This window comes from Cebus imitator, unplaced genomic scaffold, assembly GCF_001604975.1.
Source record: "Cebus imitator isolate Cc_AM_T3 unplaced genomic scaffold, Cebus_imitator-1.0 Scaffold329, whole genome shotgun sequence".
Classification (NCBI taxonomy): domain Eukaryota; kingdom Metazoa; phylum Chordata; class Mammalia; order Primates; family Cebidae; genus Cebus; species Cebus imitator.
In genome coordinates, this window is record NW_016107644.1 from 3,004,753 (window position 1) to 3,028,128 (window position 23,376).

The 23,376-nt window shown below is 62.4% G+C and overlaps 2 protein-coding genes across 6 annotated transcripts in view; both read right to left on the reverse strand.

The window, feature by feature from the left end:
• Positions 1-18,319, reverse strand: part of PLXNB2 (plexin B2) — a 33,030-nt gene extending 14,711 nt beyond the window's left edge. The window contains exons 1-3 of the mRNA XM_037730074.1: positions 18,216-18,319; positions 5,792-5,844; positions 1-889 (exon numbers count right to left, since the gene is read on the reverse strand). Coding sequence (XP_037586002.1) covers positions 1-873 — 873 coding nt within the window. The 5' untranslated portion in view covers positions 874-889; positions 5,792-5,844; positions 18,216-18,319. The remainder of the gene's footprint in view (positions 890-5,791; positions 5,845-18,215) is intronic.
• Positions 18,320-22,051: 3,732 nt separating this feature from the next.
• The window catches only part of DENND6B (DENN domain containing 6B), a 15,760-nt gene continuing 14,435 nt past the window's right edge, over positions 22,052-23,376 (reverse strand). For 2 of the 5 annotated variants that reach the window (XM_037730080.1, XM_017504909.2), the window contains exons 16-20: positions 23,234-23,287; positions 22,797-22,906; positions 22,608-22,710; positions 22,431-22,505; positions 22,052-22,350 (exon numbers count right to left, since the gene is read on the reverse strand). In XM_037730080.1, coding sequence (XP_037586008.1) covers positions 22,228-22,350; positions 22,431-22,505; positions 22,608-22,710; positions 22,797-22,906; positions 23,234-23,287 — 465 coding nt within the window. In that variant the 3' untranslated portion in view covers positions 22,052-22,227. Of the gene's footprint in view, positions 22,351-22,430; positions 22,506-22,607; positions 22,711-22,796; positions 22,907-23,233; positions 23,288-23,376 lie in introns of those variants that run through there. The other 3 variants (XR_001818094.2, XR_001818092.2, XR_005196390.1) reach the window with 2 other exon arrangements.

Below are 23,376 nucleotides of genomic sequence, written 5' to 3' on the forward strand. Positions count from 1 at the left end.
CCTGCCAGAGCCAGACGCGGCCACGGAGGCGGCCAGGCAGGTGCCAAAGGCGGCGGCCTTGGGGTCAGGGTCCTGGCACTGCAGGTCCATCTCCAGGTAGGAGTAGTAATTGGGGTCCTGTCTGCACATGCGGGCCAGCAGCGTGCGGTTCCGGGCCGGGTGCTTGTCCTGCTGGTTGAAGACAAAGAAAACGTAGAGGCCATCCTCGAAGGCGGCCACGAACTGCTGTGTGTTGGTGGACAGGTAGCCAGCCTTGTAGGTTGCGTGGTCTGTGTAGGCTTCGAACGCCTCCCTGCCGTCCGTCCGGTCCAGCAGCCGAGTGCTCACGATGATGCCGTTGTCGTGCGGCCCGTTGCCTTTGCCCACAAACAGCACACGGTCACCGCCGGGACCCGTGGAGCTCACAAGCCCCACCGTGGCCACGCCCTCATCATTGCTGGCCACGAAAGACTTCTCGCCACTGCTGTCTTCGTAGAACAGGCGCTCGGAGATGTTGCTCAGGCTGCGCAGGGCGCAGATGCCCTTGAAGAGGCTGCCACACTCCACCAGGCGCTTCCGGGGAGGGTCCAGCAGCAGCAGCTGGTTGACATTGTCGGTCATCTCGGCTTCATGGCACTGGCTGGGCTCAATGGGTGGCGTGCACTTCTTGTTGTCCAGGGCTGGGCCCGTGGACACCTGCTGCTCCAGCTGCAGCTTGGCATCCAGCTGGTAAAGGGCATTCACCGCCCCCACGTATACCACGCCCGAGGCCTCATCAACAGCCAGGTGGTTCAGCTCCTTCTCGCTGCGGAAGAAGTCTGGTTTGCGGGGCCGCAGGCTGGCACCCGCGCCCAGCAGGCCCAGCAGGGTCAGGGCCCAGAGCTGCAGTGCCATTGCCCACCCCGGCACCCTGTAGGAAGAGAGAAGGGTCAGGGGAACCCGGGCCCAGAGGACCCACCAACAAATCCCCCTCCAGTCCCTGCCCCAAACATCAGAACATGGGACAGAAAGAGAGAGTCACGCCACTCCACAAACCAAGGAACCCCGAGCTTCGCCCATTCCTGCTTCACAACCCCACCATCCTCAAGGTCTTGCTGGAGACCACTTCCCTGCCCTCCTCAAGTCCACCCCAACCGACCACTGGGCCCAAGGCCTGGCCACCGCCCGTGCCAGGATCCCTACTAGAGGTGCTCAAAGCACCGGCAGGCGTCAATGCCCCCAGAAACACTCTCAGGGGCTCACATCCATGCCCCCCGACCTGTGACTGCAAGGAGCTCTCAGGGGCTCATACACATGCCCCTGGCCTGTGACTCCAAGGAGCTCCAGGTGGTGAGGAGGCACTGGCCACAGCACACAGGCCCAGGCTGGCAGACAGACCCCTGGACGTGGGAACAGGTAGACCACATGTGGGGCAGAGGTGAAGTACACAAGAAACCAGAGACTCAGGTGAGAGTGGGGGTGCATTTGCAGAGCCTCAGATGTGGGCTCAGGGGAAACAAAAAGGGGATCTGGGGAGCCATGAGCAGCTCCAAATCTGTGGGTAACCCCCCATATAGGCACCAAGGAATGAGAGCTAAGCAGAACCCTGGCACAGTTAGGACTTCAGGAATATCTCACTTTATAGTGTTACTACTCAGCTATTTCCTTTTATAATCATATATTATTTTATAGAAATAGAGCTCCCTTTATATAATCTTTTATATAAAATCATATAATAGTCGATAGTATGAGGGCCTAAAGAATATTTCCCTACATATATACCTATAATCATATCTTAGTTCCTAATCAGAGGAACGCCTAGAGTGGACACAGTACAAAGCATGAATTAAGGAATAAGCAGGTTATAATTGGAGGGATGCCTGGAGCAGACACAGTGCAGAGCATGATTTAAGGGAAAAACAGTTATACCAGGACAAGAATCCACGGCCCAGGCGGCAGCGTTCAGTATTGTAAAGATACCCGCTGTGTGGCAGGCTTGGGGCGAGGGCCACTCCTCCTGATAAAGGAGTTGTAGGACCTTGCTCCCGTTCTTGTGGAAGGCTGCCCTCAGAACAGCAATCCACCTTGGTGACTGTGAACTTTATCAGCTCTTGCTACTGTGCTGCTCAAAAAGCATCTTCCCATAGAACCCATTGGAAGCTGCCAGAAGGTGGCGGTCGCCTTGACAGCTCTGTCGCTGCTGTGTGACTTAAAGCATCCCCCATAAATCTTCTTAGTAGTTTGCCCATAGATAGAAGTATTGCACACTGCACCCTCTTCACTGCGCACGGCCCACCTTCAAGCCTCGGTGACCTAATGGGGGTGGACCCCTTACTGCACACGGCCCTTGCCTTCATGGGAACGGGCCCCTTGCTGCGCACTGTCTATCTCCCGGACTACGTGACCTAATGGGGGTGGATGCCATGTGTTATTGCTCACAACCCTATCACTATCCTTAAATATGATTTCACTCACTGCCCTACCCCCTAACCTATACACAATAAATACTCAGCCTTCTGGACATTCGGGGTCTCGCCTGACTCCGCTTATGGGTGGCGTGGCCCCCTGAGCCCAGCTGCATTTTCTTTGTACTTCTGTGTCCTGTCTATTTCTCGGATCCTGCGCCTCGGCACAGCATAAGGCTCACTCACGGCCCTGTGGGGCCCTCAGCCCTACACAAATCCACCAGGTATCACAGGGAAAGGCCCCCACGTCTGTGGGCTGGACAGGCCTCATCCACATGCGTGTAACTGAGCACGTGTCCACGTGGGGTCCAGGTCTGTGCCTGTGTGGACGAGGGGATGTGTGACTGGGGTGAGCTGCTGAGAACCAGGCTGCACTAAGGGTCTCCCGAGGACGCTCTAGGGCCGCACAGGTGGACCCAGGACATGCGTGGTCCTCCCCCCTTCCTTCGCTACCCAACTTGGGTGCATCTTGGGGGCTTAGACACAAGTGGCAGACAGGACCCTTCTGCCTCTGAACTCTCCTTCAGGGTGCTCTGTCCCTCTCACGCTAGGGACCCTGCTCCATCAGGGCCAGGGTTCCCTATAACACCCTCCCCTGCCAGTGCCCCCTCCTCATGCCCCCAACCACCCCCACTCCCAGACCCTGGGTGCACCAGTGCTGGGGGCTCCCAGGTGTCCAGGGCAGCCATCAAGTGGGTCCAGCCCCAATGGCAGAGGGTCACGATGGACGGAGGCCCGGGCCTCCAGAGGGACTGCCATGCCCTCTCAGGCCACCTCACGTGTCACCTGCCTGCATATGCTCAATCCCTCGAAAGACAATCCTCTTTCTCACAGCCTATTTGAATTTTTTTTTTTTTTTTTTTGAGACGGAGTTTCGCTCTCTCGGCTCACCGCAACCTCCGCCTCCTGGGTTCAGGCAATTCTCCTGCCTCAGCCTCCTGAGTAGCTGGGATTACAGGCACACGCCACCATGCCCAGCTGATTTTTTGTATTTTTAGTAGAGACGGGGTTTCACCATGTTGACCAGGATGGTCTCGATCTCTTGACCTCGTGATCCACCCGCCTCAGCCTCCCAAAGTGCTGGGATTACAGGCGTGAGCCACCGCGCCCGGCCGCTATTTGAAATTTTTAAGTGCAGAAAGAACAAGCCACAAAATGCAAATGTTTCCACATTCCTGTGTCTGACGAGCCGGCTGAATCAGGACAGCCTCGTGACCCATTTCTCAGGCGAAGAAACTGAGGCACGGAGGGCAACTTGCCCAAGGCCAGGCCGTGGGTGTGGGTGGGGCCGGGATTCTGACCTGTGGTGGGAGCAGCCTGGTGTATGATCACTGCACTTCTCCCCCCACCCCGGACTGGCCTCTGTCCTCCCAGGAGGGCAGGGACGCCCCACTCTGCTGCTCCGTAGCCAGGGGAGATGTTTCTCCAGAGCCTCGGCTTTGGGTGAAGCTGTATTTACCGGCACAGCTGCCCTCCACTTCCCCGTGGCACCCCCCATTCTGATTACCCGCATGCTTCCTGAAACCTCTTGAGGTGTAACCAAGACGCAACCAACCGATAATGTCCGAGCCACCCCGCGACCAGCATGGGTGAGACCGGGCTGCACTGGCCTCCCTACTCCCTGGGGGTTTGCCCCTCAGCCAGGCAAATCCTGCCCAGCACAGAACCCCCTCCTTGCACTGAGAATTCGGTGCTCAGCTGTTGCCCGGCCCCTGAAGCCCCCAGGTGCACATGAGCACAGCAGCGGCTGGGAGAGGTGACCACCCACAGTTTAGGGAGTCCCTGGCAGCTTGTTGATGGCAGAGAGGCCTGGCAGGGCCAGGGGACCACAGGCTTCACCAGGATACGGGTGATCAGCCAGGAGAAGACGCTGGCTTTAGTGAGAGACAGGAACATTCTACAAGCCCCTGGGGACCACTGGGAGGGTAGGATCCTGGAGGAGGGGGCTCTATGCCCAGCTCAGCCAGGGTCCCCCCGCTGTGGCTCAGCAGCCTGTCTAGGGAGAGGAGAGGATGGCGCAGGAGCCCCAGGCCTCCAGAAGAGACCCAGAGGCTACAGCCACAGCGGACTGCTCTCCCAGGGAGCAGCAGCTCCGGCTCGAAGGCCCCCCAAACCCCGCCGCCCAGCCCCTCCCCCGCCCCGGGCCCCCCCACCGGCAGGTCCCCAGGCCCCGCCAGCCCCGCCTTCTAAGCGCACACAGCGGTGCCTCGGGGGCAGGCAATGTCCAGGCCCCTCGGCCCGCGCCCAGGCCTGCTGCCCTCCCCTCCCAGCCCCCTCACCCGGCCCCGCTCCGCGGCGGCGGCCTCGGCCCGGCGCAGCTCCCGGAACGAATGGAATGCGCCGCGGCCGGGAGGGAGCGCCGGGGCGGCGCGGGGGCGGCGCGCGGGCGGGGCCGCGGTCCCCTCGGATCCGGCCGGGACCGCGGTGGGGCAGCCTGGGCGCCCCCGCCACCCGTCCCAGGAAAAGCAGTGACTCTGGGCCCCTACCGGCCACCCCCACCCATCCCCGCCAACTTCCACCCAGGGAAGGCACTCGCCCACCCGCCAGGGCTGCAGGGCCTCGGTGCAGGAAGAAGGCTCTGCTGTCGCCGCCGGCAGCTGGCAGACTCTAAGTGCTCAATAACCACCACTGGGAATGCCCCCCTCCGCCGTGCTCCCAGGCCCTCCAGGGTGACAGGCACAGCTGGGGTGACACCCACGGTGGCAGCTGCCTTCTGCTTCCTGGACAAACAAGGCCTCAGGTGACCTGCCTGCCCAGGCCCAGGAGCAAAGGGCAACCCACCGGACCAGCAGTAAAGCTTCGTCTGGGCAGGAGGTGCCAGGCACAGCCAGCTTTGCTTCCTGCTGCCTGTGTTCCTGGAACAGGAGGGCGGGCGGGCAGCAAGAACTTCCTGTTTTGAAGCCCTCCTGGGACCCCCACTTACAGGGCTGGTGGGGATTTCCTCGTTCTGGCTGAAGTTCGGAGGGGCACTTTCAAGAGGCCACACCAACTCTGGCTGCGGCTGGCCCACAAAGCACCGCCCCTCACCACACCCCCAATGCCTGAATTCCCAGCGCTAATTCCCAGAACTGGGTGCCCCAGTCTCGATGCAGAGACCACTCCACCTCAGCAAAAGCTTGGCCTCAGAGAACCCCGGGGGCCTCACAGTGGCTCTGTGGGCAGGGAAGCTCCCCCTCCCTCCCACCCCTGCCCTCTGTTAATCCAGGCCAGGCCAGGCCATGGAGGGGCTGCAGAGGGACAGCTATGTGCGAAACCTGGCTGGGCACAGCCTCGCAGATACCACATGGCAGTTCCAGATCCCTCCAGACTCCCTGTTCACATAGCCCCAGCCACCCACGGCCTTTCCCAGGCGGGGTGCAGCCCCTCACCGAGGCTCCAGTGGTCCGGCTCAGTCTCTGCTCCAGGCCAGCATCGGGATTCTCTAGGAGGCAAAGGAGAGATGGTGGTCACAAGAGGAGCCTGGCCTGCTGTGGAGCCCCCGAACATGTCCCATGCTGGCAGGGGCTGGGGGAAGAAACAGCCTACAGGACCCCATCTGGCCTTTGCCTTCTCCCTCTGACCCCCTGCACGGCCCCTCTCTCATCCCTGAGACACCTCCAGGGCTCCGGGCACTCCCCTCTGGCAGGGACTTCTTTTCATTCTAAGTCTGTTGACACGATCTGCCCATCTTTAAACTAGCTATGTCTATTACGTTGCTTAAAATAAACTTTCTGGAAAAAAAGCTGCTTTCTGAAAAATATGCACACCCATGACCCTGAAATTTCACTTACTAGCTGTGTGATCTTGGGCAAGTTACTTAACTTCTCTGTGCCTCATTCCCCATCTGTGGAATGGAGACAGTAACAGTGAGCTACCCAGGGGTCTATAAGGACTAAATGAATTCGTTCACAAAAAGCCTCAGAGTGTTACACTGTAGCACTCAGCAATGCTTGCTATTGTATCTATCTTCCCGTTCTGGATAAACACCCACTATACCCACAGCCAGGCACAGACCCAGGGTGCTTCCCGGTATGGTTGACTTCAGTGAACATTTGGCAGCCACCCAGCATCCCACCAGAGGACACTGTGGAAAACTACAGGTAGATGCAGGCAGGTGGGTCTGTGCTGACTGTGATGGGGAAGTCTGGGGTGCAGGGTCCAGCCCCATCCATCTCTGAGAGGCTCCAGAAGCCCTCAGTCCAGTTGACCTTGTGATCCGCCTGCCTCAGCCTCCCAAAGTGCTGGGATTACAGGCATGAGCCAGCGTGCCTGGCCTTCTTTTCTTTTCTTTTTTCGCTTTTTTTGAGGCAGAGTCTTGCTCTGTTGCCCACGCTGGAGTGCAATGCGTGTTCTCGGTTCACTGCGAACTCAAGTGATCTGCCCGCCTTGACCTCCCAGAGTGCTGGGATTATAGGCGTGAGCCACCACGCCTGGCCCAGCTTACTTAGAAAAGTCATATGTGAACATAGTCTTAGACTTGTGTTTTGCTTCAGTCTTAGAGGCCGGGTCTTGTCCCGTCAGCCTCCTGAGTACCTGGGACTTCAGGCTGCACCACCACACCCAGCTTCAAGCTTTTTTGTTGGTGTGTGTGCGCTGTGTGTGTGTGTGTGTGTGTGTGTGTGTGTGCGTGTTGAGACAGACTCTCACTCTGGCCTGGGTGGGAGTACAGTGGCCTCCTCCTTGCTCCCAGAGTTCACCACTATTTTCAATTTGGACTGAGGGCTTCTGGAGCCTCTCAGAGATGGATGGGGCTGGACCCTGCACCCCAGACTTCCCCATCACAGTCAGCACAGACCCACCTGCCTGCATCTACCTGTAGTTTTCCACAGTGTCCTCTGGTGGGATGCTGGGTGGCTGCCAAATGTTCACTGAAGTCAACCATACCGGGAAGCACCCTGGGTCTGTGCCTGGCTGTGGGTATAGTGGGTGTTTATCCAGAACGGGAAGATAGATACAATAGCAAGCATTGCTGAGTGCTACAGTGTAACACTCTGAGGCTTTTTGTGAACGAATTCATTTAGTCCTTATAGACCCCTGGGTAGCTCACTGTTACTGTCTCCATTCCACAGATGGGGAATGACGCACAGAGAAGTTAAGTAACTTGCCCAAGGTCACACAGCTAGTAAGTGAAATTTCAGGGTCATGGGTCTTGCTGGGAGGATGCAGCCTCCTGAGAAAGCTGGGACCTGCCAGGACTGGAGACTCAGCTGCTGAAGGAGGTGGCAGTGATGGTGGTGGGATGGTGCCCCCAGACCTGCCACCTTGAAGGGACGCCATGCTGGCCTGTGTGCCCCTGTGCCCACTCCCTCAGCCTCCTGCAGCCCTAAACTTCTCCCGGCAGCACACCTCCAAGGGCCAGCCTCCACCGGCCCAGGCCCCAGGGTGGGGGGATCAGCCAAGGTCAGGGGAGGCTGGCCTCCTCCCAGCCAACCCCAGAATCCCCCCCAAGGACCTGCCCCAAGCGATCAATGCACTCAGAAAACCAGAGGCAGGACCTAAATGCCACTCTCCTGGAGGAGGCTTCCTGCCGTCCTCTTCCCTGGCTCTCACAGTGGAGGAAGGTCCAGAGAATAACACCTGGACCCTCCCACCCTCGACCTGGGGCTCCTCCTGGCCCATTCGACCTCCTCCGCCTGGCCTCAGGCTTCTCCCACCTTCACCCATCCGGCCCCCAACACTCCACCAGGCTCCATCTCTTGCTCACAGGATTCCCACTTAGCTACCCCAGAAAAAGGAGTTTCTTCCTTGGGAGGCTGTGGTCACACCCGACCACACAGCTGGGGCCTCAGGGCCTGAACTCTGGAGCCAGACCTTTGAATTCACACCCCAGCTCTGTCAGGTTCTAGCTGGCTCAAGTGGACCATTCAGAAAGCTGCTCTGGGCTGGGGGCAGTGGCTCACGCCTGTAATCCCAGCACTTTGGGAGGTCGAGGCGGGCGGATCGCAAGGTCAAGAGATCGAGACCATCCTGGCAAACATAGGGAAACCCTATCTCTACTAAAATATAAAAAATAGCTGGGGCGTCTGTAGTCCCAGCTACTTGGGAGGCCAAGGCAAGAGAATTGCGTGAACCCGGGAGGCGGAGGTTGCAGTGAGCCGAGATAGTGCCACTGCACTCCAGTTTCCTCATGTGTAGCCTGGGGGTCATAAAGGTGCCCACCTCAGAGGGCTGCCTTGAGGTTGAGTGGGTATGGAAATTTTTATAGCTGTGCCCTCTCAGAGAAGGCACCCAGGGAACACTGCCTCACAACATTCCCACGTCCATGTTCACTGTGCTACCCGGTGAAGCTCCTGCCCATCCTTCAGAACACCCAGACACCCTCCCTGACCCAGCCCCTGAGGGACCAGCCTTGCTCTGCGGTCTATGGTCTTCACCAAGAGGCCCTGGCCCCCCCACCCAACACGTCCAAACATTGGATCTGGCAGCTTCCCAAGCTCCATAAGCCTGGAAGGTGTAGTGAGCCCAAATGCACATCTGCCCCCACAGGACCCCCCAGACCTCCAAGAGAGCAGAGGAGGGTCTCCTCCCCCCAACCTCCTCCTCCAATGGGGGCAGAGGGCAGCCCAGGGATGCTGGGCCTCTCCCTATGCCCCAGACAGCATGGGAGAAGCAGGAGCCGCTTGCTGGCTGGGCACCTGTGGCCCTTCCCCCGTCCTTCTTTTTCTGACCAGCGGCCCCAAGCCCCTTGCACAGACTGAGTCTGGCCACCACTGCTCCCACCAGGTAAAGGTAAACAAGAGGCATCTAAGGGGGAAGGACAGAGCCCTACTCCAGATGAGGCCAAGAGTGGAGGCTGCCAGGTCCCCCAACTCCTGCCAGCCTTGGTTCTGAGACCACCTCAAGTCTTGGCTGCACTGGGAGAGGGTTCTGAGGGGGGGAGCTAAATTGGGGGTTCTCTGCCTTTCAGTATTTTCAAGCAAACACAGATTTAGCCATTCTTTTTTTTTCTTTCCTTTGAGATGGAGTCTCGCTCTGTTGCCCAGGCTGGAGTGCAGCGATCTCTGCTCACTGCAACCTCCTCCTCCCGGGTTCAGGTGATTCTCCCAAGTCGCTGGGATTACAGGTGTGTGCACCACACCCAGCTAATTTTTTGTATTTTTAGTAGAGACGGGGTTTCACCATTAGCCAGGCTGACCTCGATTTCCTGACCTGGTGATCCGCCCTCTCAGCCTCCCAAAGTGCTGGGATTACAGCCCACTGCACTGCCTGGCCTGAACCATTCTTAATGCTAAAATGAAACCACCACAAAGCAGTCAGGCCCAGTGGGAGGAGGGCCCAGCTTGGGAGCTGCTCTTGGCCAGGCCAGGCTGTGGGCTCTACGAGGTGAAACAGAGAGGGCAGGGACCAGAGGAGGGGGCAGACGAGGTGCCTGGGCTGGCCAAATCTGAGATGGGGACCCGGCACCAGCAGCCATGGAGAACGGACAGCTCAGACCCAGGCATAGGAGGACTGGAGGGGTGGCATGAGCACAACCCCCCACCCCTGGGTGGAGCAGGCAGGGGTCCTAGGGCTGTGCAACCCTCCAGGGGTCCAAAGCACTGGGGTGGGCACAGGCCATGCACTGGGGGCCGCAGCCAGGGGGTGCTGGAGGAGGCAGCCTCGGATAAAGTGGGCGATTCGCTGCCAGGAGCACAGGCCAAGGCGGTCTGAGAGTGGCTGTCCCGGAACGGGGGTGGAGGGCGAAGGGCGGGGGAGAGAGAGGCGTCACGGAGAAGCCAGGGAGCCCCCCGCAGCCAGCAGCCTGGGGGCTGGGCCAATGCTAGCGACACACGCAAATCTGCAATTAGCCTGAGCGCTAAAAAAATCAGAGGAAACAAAACAGTCGCGCCGGCGAATCCCAGCCTCCGCTGTTTTCAAAACAAGCGCGAGGGGGGCGCAAAGGGGCGGGGATGGGGGGGATCCGCAAGGACCCCGGCCGCCCCTCCCCGCGGCACCGCGCGCCTGGGCAGACGCGGGGTGGGACTGGCCCGAGAGCGCGCGGGGAGACCCAGCGCCCATCCCCACCCTCCAGTGACCCGGGTCAGAGTTCAGCCCGGGGAGAAGCGGGGAGAGGGGGGCGGCTCCCCGGAGCCAATCGGGCGGGAAGGGTCGTCTCCTGGGTGAGTCTGCGAGCCCGGTACCCAGCCAGACCCAAAGGCGGGCACCCCGGCCTGTGTGGACCGCCCTGGCCTGGTTCCTCCCAGACAGACCCAGGTGACACAGCCCCTCCCTCGGCGCCGGCGCCGCCAGACTCCCCGGAGGGCGCAGAACGGTTGCCTGGGAGCCAGGCGCAAAGCGCGCCCGGGGCCAGGAAGCGCGGGTGCTAGGCCCAGGCGTCCTCCGCGTCGCCTACTGCCCCCCGCGACCAGAGATCCGCGGCCACCGCCCGGGACCTCCCGGGGACTCCGGCACCCCGCCCGCCCCTCCGCCCGGTGCCCCAGGCGCGCACCTGGAGGGAGCACGTGGCCGCCTCTGGGACGAACTTCACCAGGCCCGGGGACCCAGGACGCGCAGGCGAGTGGGAGCCTGACCCGGGTAACAATGACCGCGGCGGCGCAGTCACAGCAGCACAGGAGACGGCGTCCCCGCGGAGCGCTCACCTGGCGTCAGGCACATCAGAGCGCGCGGCCGGCCAGGCCCTAAGTCCTCGGGGCCGGGGAAGAGGGGCGGGGAGCTGCTCCGCCCGGCCGATGGTGGCTCCGCCCGTGCCCCAGGGTCGGTCTCCAGGCTCGGCCCCTCCCGGCCCAGCTGCCCATTTTGCACGGCCCTGCCTGCAGCAGCCTCCCGCAGGACTCGCGACCTGAGGTCAAGGCCAGACTCACCCGGGGCAAAGGCCGAGCGCTCCCGGCACAACCCGACCTAGGAGCTGGGATGGGGCGGGGCGGGGCTCCAGGGACAGACTGATAATGTGGCCTGGGCCTTGCGTCAGCGCCTAGAGCGTTCCCGCAGGACTCCTGGCGAGGACCCCTCCCAGGTGGAGGTGGTCGCACTCCCTCTGCCAGCCTGGGTTCCAGAAGCTGGGCTCCTTCCTTTGGGGCCAGCCTCCCTGCAGTCTGGGCTCCAGCCTGGGCTCCCGGTCCCAGCAGGAAGTCACCCTGGCTGGTGGCAGCAATGGGGTCACCAGCCCAGGATCCTGGGGCGTGCCCCAAGAAGCCTCAGCCCCTCCAGTCTCCCTGTCACCTGCTCCAGGCGAGATGGCCACAGCCCACTGGTCCACCTCCTGAGGCGCCCAGGCCACCAGATACCCAGGACCTTTGTATCTAGCCCTGGCCCTCAGGCACCCCCTGAGCTCACCCAAGGGGCCTGTCCCAGCCCCCTCCCTGCCTCTGCATCAAGCACAGCCCCTGTGTATCAGTCCCTGTGTATCGAGGGTCCTTAGCCTGAGGCCCAGGGCTGCCCTCCCATGCCACACACAGTTTCGGGGACCTCCTCGGTCTCTCCTCTGTCCACAGCCCACCGGGGCATCTGGAGAATGGTCCTTCCCAGCCCTCAGACAAAAGGTAGGATCCAGCTGGCTATGGCACCCTGTCCCCACACCCACCAGGCCTGCAGAACCGTCTCTCTCCTCAACCACCCCTTTTGGGGTCCCAGCCCCCATTCTGTCCAGCTTGGACACAGCTGCAGGCCCCCTTTCCCCATATAGCAGTCCTTTGGGTCAGAAAGCTGGGCAATGCAATGAACCCACTGACATCCCTGTGCTCCCTGAAGACCTCCTGAGGAGCGGGCATTGCCAGGCAATCGGGGCACACACATGAGGCCGGTGGCCACTGCAGGAACCACCAGCTCATCAGGTCAGGACGTGTGGTCTGACAGCCTGGCCACAGAGGGACTCCCGTGGGATTCTGGGACTAGGTGACCCGGAGCCTCTCTTGCACAGAGGCCTCCCAGCCCACCGGGGCCCATCCCCACCTGTACCCATCCCCACCAGCACCCATCCCCACCTGCACCCATCCCCACCTGCACCCATCCCCACCAGCACCCATCCCCACCTGCACCCATCCCCACCAGCACCCATGCCCACCTGCACCCATCCCCACCAGCACCCATGCCCACCTGCAGGCTCTCCTCTGAGTGGCCCCATGCATCTGCCCTTTTCCAGATCAACCCTGCAGCAGCTGCCTCCTCAAAGACCAGGTCCTGCCTGGATGCAGCTGGCCTAGGTCCAGAGCCCGCCCACAGCAGGGGCTTCTCACCCCCCTGGGGTGGGCTTGCGGGGCAGACGGGTGAGGCCCCAGCCAGTGAGCAGCAAGCAAGGCCTGTAATCTCCCTGTCAGCCTGTCAGCGCCTCAGCGGTCACCCCAGCCCTGCCTCTCCCATCACCGATGAACCCACAATTAGCTTGGGGCACCTCGCCAAGCCTGTGTCCCAGACACCACTTGCACACATGACCACACATGTGCAGACACACACGGCTGGGTGCTGCCGGAAGAGCCCAGCCAACAGGGGTCTCACCCCAACACCCAGAACTCGTCCCAAGGACAAACAGCCTGGGAGAGGTGCCTCAGGCAGGGACACCTGGGCTGAGAGGCGCTGTGGGTAGCTGGGTCTTGGCAGTGGGGCTTTCATAGCCGGGCATGCCTGGAGCCAGCCCTAAGGGAGGGGCCATGTGTGGCATGCGGTGGGGGGCGGTGGGAAGGGCGGTCTCAGCAGAGGAGAGGGGCTGCATCTGCCCAGGATGAGTTAGGGGCTGGTGAGGCACAGGGTGCTGGGCAGGATTTGGGTCCAGGCAGAGGGTAAGGCAGCACAGGATGTGGGCTGGGTCCCACGGAGGCAAACATTCAGGGCTTTGGGAGGGCAGAGGGACTGGGATTTCCCAATGAGGAAATGCCCAGCTGGGAGCGGGGCAGGACAGTGAGCGGAAGGAGATGCTTGTGGCTAGAGCTGTGTGGGGAGGTGGGTGTTGGGCCTCCCTGCAAGGCAACAGGGTCTCCCTGGAGACCTGGGGGACCAGCCCCTTGCTCCACGAGGGGGCTTGCTCTGTTCATGATGGAGCTGAGGACTTCAAACCCCCCAGGGCCTGGTCAAGAGCCACTGGGCCCCCGTCCAGATGTGGAACTGGGAGACTCTCCAGTGAGCTTTGCAGGGCCTGGGCGGCCTGCCTGGGATGCCCCGCCTTCCCGTCCTTCTCCCTAACATCCTTTTCTCTGTCCAGAGGTCCCGCAGAGTGGTCACCAAATCAGGCCCGGTGCCGAGATGGGAGTGGGGAGGCCAAGCCCCTCAGCTCCCCTGGCCAATCTCTGAGGCTGAGAGGGAGTGGTGGGGGCCATGCTGGAGCCCCTCCCTCCCACCACCTGCCCCTTGCCCCTGTTGACTGCTGGCTCCACTTAAAATAGCTTCTCCCCCTTGCTGGTGGGAGGGAGGCTCTGGTTTCAAGCCGGTAGGCTGGAGCAGGGCTGGGCCCGGGGCCTGGGCTCTGCAGTGTCCTGTGCCCTCCATCTCCTCCAAAGCAGCCCCCAGCTCTGGAAACACACCTGGAAGGGCTGGGATACATGGAGTCCTCACCTCCTGCTGGTTCTTAAACCCTGATCTCCGTGGCTGGGTCCTGAAAGACTTGGGTTAACCTCAAGCTCCCGTCATTCCGCCAAGCTGTGGCCTCCGAGTCACATACACCCAGGCCTCCCTTGCTTCCCCCAGGACAGACCCCCGGTGCTCTGTGTCTGGGCTATCCTCAGAGCCCCAGAACTCACCTAGGTTCAGAGTCAGAGCCCAGCTGAGGACAAAGCACGGGCCCAGGCAGGTGCAGTGACAATCACAGAGCACCCTCTTGCCACAGCCACCTACAAGGCCTGAGGCACAGCCCCCTGAAAACTGCCTCAGCCTTCAGCACCCCGCTTTGGAGAAGCAGGGCGGGGGGGAAGTTCCTCCTCTGAGAAGCCCTCAAAACTGCATGGAAAGAGTGGACAGTGTCCCCTAGCCGCCAATCTGACAGGTGGCCGAATCTGTCACTGAGCAGGGGGCATGCTGGTTTGGGGGCCCCAGACCAGAGCAGGAGGCCACCTGGGAAGAGTCCCAGCTGCAGGAGCAGACGCCCTTGCTTGGCCCCTTGGGGGGTCGTGTGGACACAGGAGGCCTCCTCTGAGGTGGACACCAAGCCCTTTTCCTCTTTCTTGCTCTTGCTGCAGGCCCAGCTGGGGGCAGCATCAGGCCCAGAGATTGGTGCTGGACACTGTAGCTCCACCCAGGAGCCCCCATGGAAGCTGCTGACCAGCTGTGCCAGAGAGGCAGAGGCCTTACCCCCAGGAGCCCAGCCCCTGCACCTGACGCTGCTGCTGCTGGTATCCCACTGGCAGAGCTGGGGGCAGAACTGAGGCAGCACCTCCCTATCCTGCCCCAGGCCTGGACCAGGACGCAGCTGGCACCAGAATGAGGAACTGCTGGATTTCAGAAGCCAGGAGACCTCAGGGGCTGAGGAAGAGAGCGGGCCCTGCCCCCAGGCGCCCTGATCCCAGCCCAGGGCTCTCTCCTCCCTCACCTAGCCTGGGACATGAGGCAGCTCAGGTGTGGCCTCCACGAGGCCTCAGGGGCCACCCGCTGCAGGAGCCAGGCTGCAGAGGCAGGACCCCCAGCTCCACACCCAGGCCACCTCCAGGCTCCTCCCGGAGACACAGACAACCCCAGGGGGTGGGGCAGACCTGCAGTACCACCAGGGGCAGCCTGCTCCACCATCCTTGGCTGCAGTGGGGCCTGGGGCCAGTCACTGTCACAAGTTCATGAATTTCACTGAGCAGGGTGGATCCACTGAGGGCGGGTGCCAGTGCTCAGGGCCAGATGGCAGGGGCCCAGCCAACCCCTTCACACGCTCGGCCTTCGGAGAGGCTTCCAGGCCAGGGGGGTGCCGCTGTGCTAGGACCTGGTTTGAGGCCGAGCCTGCAAATGGGGGAGCCCAGAACCGAGCAAGGTCCTTCCCTGGTCAGCAGAGAGGTGGGGCTCCTTACAATCCAGGGGTATGGGAAGAAGCAGGGGCCTGTGTCAGGGGATGTGAAACCTGGCAGTGCCCGGAAAGAGGGAAGCTAGGGCAGCTGCCCCTCCCCAGGCTCCAGAGCCCGAGCACCCCCACCAGCCAATTATAGGCTCTGACCCACTGTCCCCATCCTGCAATTAGTCAGAGAACCAGCCCCACCTCACCCACGGCCCCACCCCAAACACAAACAGCCACTACCCCTAAGGAGGAACTCTGCCCAGCCCTAACCCCAACAAATCCCCCACCCCCAGTGAAACTGGATCTGCCTCACAGAAGGGAGGTTAAGGCTGGGAGCCCCTAGCTGGCCACTGGGTGAGTTCTGAGCAGCTCCCCACCTCATCCCCAAACGGCGTCTGAGGCAGGCTCTGGGCACAGGTGGTCCCCCCAACTTCCAAGGAGGGTGGCCAGGCTGCAGCCAGAGGGACGGAGGCTCAGGGGAGGGCAACCCTCGTGGCAAAGGCCTGGCACCCGAGTGCCTGCCTAGCTCAAAGATGGTACGGTGTGAGGAGCCAGAAGTCATGGCCTCTCCCAGCCAGTGTACCTCTGCCCATGCCCACGTACTCCCAGGTGGACCATCAGTTCTGGCTGGCACAGGGTGAGGCAGGGGGCAGGACATGGTGAAACTGGATGACGTCCTGGGGCGGGAGGAAGACTGTGCCATATGGGCCCTCCCCAGCACCTTCCAATCCAATCTCTTCTGCTCCACTTCCCTGGGCCCGGGCCAAGCCCCTGGGCTTTCTGCACTTGGGGCCAGCTGCAGGCTCCACCTCCCGATGTGGTCCCCATGCAGGCTGCTGGGCACGTGCCCCAGGGGCGTACAGCATGAACCCAGGGCCCCCGGCAGCCACAGCCCTGGGCCCACAGCATCACAGATCACTCCTCACACAGACCCATTTCTGGCCTGAGTCCCCACCTGAGAGATGGCTCACAGGCACCATATCCAAGGGGGGTCGTAGGCAAGAGCTGGCTGTTGCAGGGGCCTGGAGGGAGGCTGGTCCATTAGTCCGTAGCTGAACAGGGAGTCAGAGGAGACAGGAGGGCCCCTGAGAAAGACCCCAGTGCCCTCACTGGCAGCCTAGCTTTGCTCTTGCCTGCCACCTCCCTGGCATGCACAGGTCACTGGCACAGGGTGTGTCACTGAACTAGGGTCTGGAGGGTGCCTCGAAAGCCCCTCAGACCACAGTTGAGGCTTTTCAGGACGAGGGGTTCCCTGGCTGGGCCCAGAGCTCCTCCTGTCTCATGGCCTCCCCCAGAGGGTCCTGGGCCCACTGCAGGTTCATTCAGCAGGGCCTGCTGGGGCCAACCTTGGGGTGTTCTCCAACCCAAAGGTGACGCATCTCCTCCCTGCCTAGTCTGGGCTGGGCAGCTGCTGTAGGAGGTGGCAGAGCTGCCCAGACTTGCTTGTCCTCCTCCTGGGGCCCTCAACCCGCGGCCCGGAAGTGGATCTGTCTCCCACGCTGCAGCCTCCCGCTTCGGGTGGCTGGACACGGCTGGGTAATCCAAAATAATTCCTTCTTGGCAGGCAGCCGGTGGGGGAGGGGGACTCACATTCCAAACCCTTGTTTTTCTCAGTAACTTCCCTCCTCTACTGGGGCGAGGAACCCCTGGCCAGACCTCAGGCCTCCCAGACACCCCGGGACACGGGTGGGTCCCCCACAGTTACCGTGGGAGGACTCAGACACGCCAGGCCCACCTGCTTGCTCCTCTGTCGGCTCCCGGGATTTTTGTGCAACACGTGAAAAGCTGATTCGTCACAAAAAAATGCCCACTGCCCCTGCCCTCCGGGGGACTCTCGCCTCTGGGAAGGAAAAGGAGGGCACCTCCCACCAGCTGTTCTGTGCCAGGGTCATCTGGGCATAGAGCAGGCTGAGGGCCCCCACTTCCGGCAGCCTCACTCTCCCACCCCAAAGGGCTCCTGAGGGAGCTCAACTTTAAAGCCTCACAGGTTTCAGAGCCTCCAAGCAACGGGCTGAAGTCAGACAGCAAGTGGGGGAGGGGGGGAGCTCCAGGGAAGGTGGGGCCCAGGGAGCCCTCCAGGCCCCTGGGATCCACCGGCTTTGGGGTCCACCCTCACCCCCTGTGCTGACTCTGCCACAGACCACGGTGGGCACAGACCGTGGGCAGTTTCCTCCTTTCCCAAGGAGCTTCGGGAAGAGAAGTCAAGGGCCTAGCAGGAAGCTCCAGGGCTCCCGGGCTGACACCCCCAGGTGACAGGGGGAGTCGGGCTCCCCAGATCTGCGGAACAGCCCGACCAGTGGGGACTGGAAGGGCAGCCGCTTCATGTAGAGCAGGATGCGGAGGGTCAAGGTCAGCAGGGGAGAGACAGGGCCCGCACCCCCGCTTCTAAGACTTTCTGTGCCACCCCAGGAGCCGCGAGGAGGCCCAGGCCGTGGGGTCTCGCCAGGGGCGGGTGCTCTCCGCCCTGGTCCCCCCGCGCCAAGGAGGCCCCAGGGGTGCGTGTCGGGCCCCCGGGAGCTCGGGCAATGCCAGGCGCCGGTGCCGCTGAGCCTGGGGCCAGCGCGGAGCGCCCGCAGCGCGGGGACCACCTCCGCTCGGCGCACGGAGCTTGGTGGCTGAAAAGTGAGGGGCAGGGGCGGAGGAGGGATCCGATGCGGCTCGGGAGCGACGCGGAGGCCCCGCCGGCCGGGCCCGTCCCCCGAGTCCCCACGGGGAAGGGCGTGGGGCGGGAGCGGCCCGGGCCTCGCCGGACGGACAGACTGACGGGGCCCAGGCCCCGAGAACCCTCCGCGGAGCCGCAGCCGCCGCAGGTGCGCAGGCCCGAGCGCGGCAGGCCCGGGTGGAGCGGAGCTGACGGCGAAGCCCCCCCTGCCCAGCGCGATGTTCCCCGCAGCCCCGTCCCCCGAGCTCGGTACCTGCACGTCCGCCGCCAAGGCTCGATGGCGCCCGGGCCGCGCTCGGCGCTGCGCTCTGGCCCGCGCTGCTGCCATGGAGACGGGGCCTTTGTGTGGCCAAGGAGGGGCCGGAGCGCGCGGGAGCCGCCTGCCCCGCCCCCGACGAGCGTGTTGAGGGGAGGGAGGGGAGAACGGGAGAAGGGGGAGAGGGAGGAGGAGGGAGAGGGGGAGGGGTAGAGGGAGGGGAGGGGTAGAGGGAGGAGAGGGCAGAAGAGAACAGGAGGGGAGGGTAGGAGACGGGAAGTCGGGGAGAAAGGGACGGGAGGGGAGGGCAGGGGAGGGGAGGGAGCCGCCAGCACTCCCCGCGCGCCCCCCACGCCTCCCTGGCCCAGGAGCTACAGCGTGATTGGGTAGGTTCGGCCACCCCAGACCCAGTTTCGGCCACTCGAGACCCAGGTTCCGCCAGGGCAGCGCCCTGCCCAACACACCGCTGTCCCCGAAGAGGTCTTGGCCTGAGCCCCCCCCAAGCCCCCCACCCACAAGGAGCCCTGCAGGCCTGAAGGGAGCCCAGGGCTTGGCGCTAGAAGATGACATTATGGGAGTGCTCCTGCTTGGCCAGAGGAACGTCTCTGAGGGTCCCTGCCAGTGGAGATGGGCAGGCACCATACCCTCACCCGAAGACTGGGAGCAGGCCAGCCACTCCCCTGCAGCTTTCAGGGGTGGGGGCTTCCAGAGTTGGGGGCTGCTGGACCTTGGCCCTCTCCCAGGGGTCTCAACCCAACTTCCCCAGGGAAACCATTCCCAGGGGTCTCAGCCCCTCAACCTTCCCAGGGAAGCTGGGCACCTGGAGACGCCTCCCAGCACATCCTTGGCCCCCAGCAGCACCTCGGTAAGCTGCACCCGGGACCCCATACTGGTCCTTCAGGGCGTGGAGGTGGGTAGACTTAGACCTCCTTCTGGGGGTTCTGGTTTCTGGGACAGAGCTGCCCCACTTCTGGCATCCTAGGCCCCAAGTCCTGGCCCCAATGCTCCTGGTGTTCCCTGGACTTGAGAAGAGATGGAAAACCCTCTGCAGGGCCATTGCTTGGAGGGTGCCCCTACTGCTCTCCCCGGACTGGACGTGCTGAGCAGAAGACAGCAGCATTCCCCAAGCCCTCAGCCTCACCCCCACCCTGGGGCCACCTTCTACCAGACCTGCCGGGCCTTGTGGCCCCTGTCCTTGGTCCTTTCGGTTGGCTTCCTCCTGTCCGTGATCCAGGCATCCCCCCCTCCTCTGCTTCCCCAACCTGACCTGGGATCTGCCCCGCCACATGTGACAAACTCCTCCTGTCTGACTTAGATCTTTCGGTCTCTGCCTTCTCCCACCCTCTAGCAGCCAGGCCTGGTTCCTGCCCACTTCTTCCCTTGGGCCTTGAACCACATCCACATCTCGGCTACCGTCCCCCTCGCTGAAGAGGACCCCAAAATTACCAGGGTCTGACAAGGCTGCCAACTTTTTATCAAAAAAAGGAGTTAAAATACAAGCACTGTGTCACAAAAGGACGTTTTAATAGCGAAACCGTGGGAAGGCCACTATTCTAGACTAAAAGGGAGTCTTTAAATAGCTGACAGGAAGCTTAGGGTGAGCAGCTGTCCTTCCTGTCCCTGAGCAGGCCCTGTGTGCACCCTCAGCCCCCAGGCCCACTCCAGCCTGCTCCCAGCCCTCTCCATCCTCTAAACCCTGTGGTCCCCATCCTTCGGGAGGCCTCAGTGACCACAGCAGTCCTCATCCTGGCCAGCTAAGTTCTGCCCAGCACAGCCCCTCTTGCCTGCGAGGGCTGGCACTCTGGCCAGGGGTAGAGCAGTCTGGACCTTCCTGCCTCTTCACCGCGTACTTCAGGCCACATTCCACCCTGAGGCTCTTCTGCACAGGCAGGGACAGGAAGAGGGACTGGGACAGTACCCTCTACCTCAGCCTTGGCTTCTGCCCAGTCCAATGCTGCCCACCTGGCCCAGTGCCCACCAAGCCTTCCTCCCTGCTATGTGGCCTCACCAGAGCCCTCCAGGGAAATCCGGTTGTACATTTCTGGACAGACAGTGGCCAGGGTCCCTAGGGGCTTCTCAGAGACCAGCCTGAAGCCCCTCCCCTATAGTCCTCAGAAAGCCAAGGGAGACCAGACTGTGGTATGGGGAAGCACAGGCTGCCTGGTACATGGGGTGTACTCCCCAAATCGGGTCACAGTTGAGAAGGGTGGGTCCTCTTCCCAAGCTGCCCTGACACCTTGATGTGATGGTCCTCAGTGGGCCAGGATGAGCATGGGGCTTCTGCAGAGGGCCCTGATGGAGGGCCTGCACTGTCCCCCAGGTCCCATCTTACGAAGGTCACATTCCAGCTGGCCACACAGGAAGTGCCAGCATCTCTGCAGACCTGCTAGACACCAAGCCTTCGGCAGGGAGGCCGCCCCATGCCACAGTCGGGGCACACCAAGCTGCGTCTGGCACGAGGACCTTTCTCACCCTCGGGCCCCGGCTTGCCAGTGCCACACAACCGATTTGCTGCCTCAGCCGCTATGTGCTCTGTTTAACGTGGCCACGTCCCGGGACCCTGCACCAGACATCTGGGCTGAACAGTCTCCTCGTCACCCTCCCCGCTGCCTGTATCCTTGTCTGTAGAATGGGGACAGGGACAGGCTGTCCTGGGCTGTAGTCAGGCTGGACAAGTCGACGTGGACCAAGTTCTGAGAATGACCTGACACCTGACACCTGACCCCGGAGCCCTCGTGGCTCGGTCACACCCTGCACTGAAGTGGCCAACAAGTGCGTGGGTGTCCAGCCTCGCTGGAAGCTGTGGTCTGAGTGCACCAATGAGAATGCACACAGTATATCGCACTGAGTGGGGGCCTCAGAAGACAATGAAAAGCCCCTGCTCCAGCCCTGCCCCCCGGCCAGCACCTGCCTGGCCTTGCAGGGCACCAGGCCCAGTCTCCATGGGTGGGCCCTCGCAGCACCGTCAGGCATCTGCGTGGATCTCTGGATCTCTCAGATGAGAAGCGAGGGTCTGACTGGTCAGGGGACCTATCCCCAGGCACAGTGTATGATGCTGAACGGGGGCTTGGCGGTCCGGAGCCCTGACAGTGCTGTCAGCACTATACATCACAGGGCTCAGTGCCTGCAGGTGTCGCATGGGGGTGCACATGACCCAGAGGTGGCTCTTACCAAGGAAAGGGAGACATGCAGCTCCAGCCAGAGGCAGGGTCAGGCCAGAGCCCAGCGCCCCTCGGCTGCATGTGGGGATGGACGGACACACACAGACAACAGGGGCCCTGTCCACCTCTCAGGCGGGAGCACGGAGCTGGCACCTGGTGGGGGCTCCAGGACTGGGAGCCAGGAAGGTGCTGTGGACCCTCTGAGTGCTAGGCTGAGCCAGCTCTCCTAGCAGAGGCACTGGGCCCCACATGGCCCCCTGCCCACCCCCTACGTCCAAACAAACCACAGCCCCAGGCAGGCAGGGGCCCAGAGGGGCACTGGGGTGCTGGGCAGAACTCTTCACACTGCAAAGCCATCTCTCCCCTTCTTGAGTTGATGACTATGTACAAAGTACCCTCCCATCCCGACAAGACAGGGGTGGGCAGCTGTGTTGGGAGAGGGTCCCTCCTGCCCTGGGCAGCCTGCCGGGCTGAAGGAAGCACCACACACAGCACAGGGGGTTTGGGGGCCAACAGATGGGCACCGGAGGGGCAGACGGTGGACACACCCACACCAGTGAGGGCTCCCAGCCTGTCCCCGCCCCGGCCCAGCCTGCAGTCTGCGGAGGCCAGGTGGGGCCCAGGAGGAGGCAAGGCTCAGCCTGCATATAATCCCTATGGTCAGGGCCATGCTGTGGTTCCAAATGTCGCCTTTACTGCTGAGACAATGGTGGTGCAGGAAGGGGAGCCTGCAGTCTGGGCGGGGGGCCAAGGAAGGGGAGCGCGTGCTTGGCCCAGTGCCGTGGCCACTGGGGAGAGGGAGGCTCAGGCAGACCTAGGCTCCTGGGACCACGGCCCTTGGCTCTGTCCTAGGGAGGGCACAGGACGGCCTGCAGGTCCTTGGGCAGGGAGCCGATGACCGTCTCGATGTACAGCTGGGCCCGCTGCAGCGTTGCCTCCTTCACAGGGAGCTGGTGGCCCTGAGCCCGCACCTGCAGGGCAGGAGCAGTCAGGGCAGGCATAACTCCGTGCCAGGCCAGTGGTACTGGGACAAGACTGGGAGGCATCTCACCAGCTTCTCGCGAAGTTTCAGGACCAGGTCCACGACCTCCACCTCAGACTTGTCTTTCATCCAGGTCTCAATGTTCTACAGAGTAAGATGGGGTCTGCTGTCAGCAAGGCCCTCCCCTGCTCTGGGCCTGTGCCCACCCCGCCATGCTCTGCACCGTCAACCCGCAGCCTCCCTCACCGCCTCACAAATAGCCTCAAGGTGCAGGGCCTCCAGCTTCAGGGCCATCTCCTTGTGCCGCTGCCGGTACCAGCCATCGAAATGGGGGGACTTGAAAAACCGCCTGTGGGGAGTGACAGGCAGGGGCCATGGGATGGCCCTGTGGACCAAGGCGGGGGCACAGGCCACCTGCACCCACTGTCCACCCACCTGTAGAGACCCAGCCAGTCGCCCTTGAGGATGCAGGTGAGCTGGGGCCCGGCATGCTCCAGGCTCCGCAGGAAGTCATCCTGGCTGAAGGGGTGGATCTGGGGGGGAGTCTGAGAGGGGGGTGGGGGGTCAGCACATGGGAACTCACAGGCCTGCACCCGACACGCTTCACAGAAACACTCCTCGCCACACCTGAAGACCCCCAGGCCCCACCCTGCCTGGCACAGATCCCGGAGAGCCCTTCCCAGGAACAGGCCCTGAGCCCCTCCAAGGGTCCTGTCCGCCTCCTGCCCTGCGGCCCCCAGTTTCACAAACATGATGGCCTTGAGCCTTATGGCTCCTGCACAGCCACAGCCTCCTGCCCCGTCTGCTCCAGACCTTCCCTCCTGCGGGTGAGGAGGGAACCCCCACTCCCTGGACGCCCCCAGGACCCCCACCTTCCAGGGCGTGATGCTCTTCTGCAGGGGCATGAGGCTGGCCATGTAGTGCTCCTGGGTGGGGAAGGGAGGGGAGTAAGCCTATGGACCCATATACCCCAGCCCCGTGCCCCCCAACCCCGTGCATTCCAGCTCCATGCCCC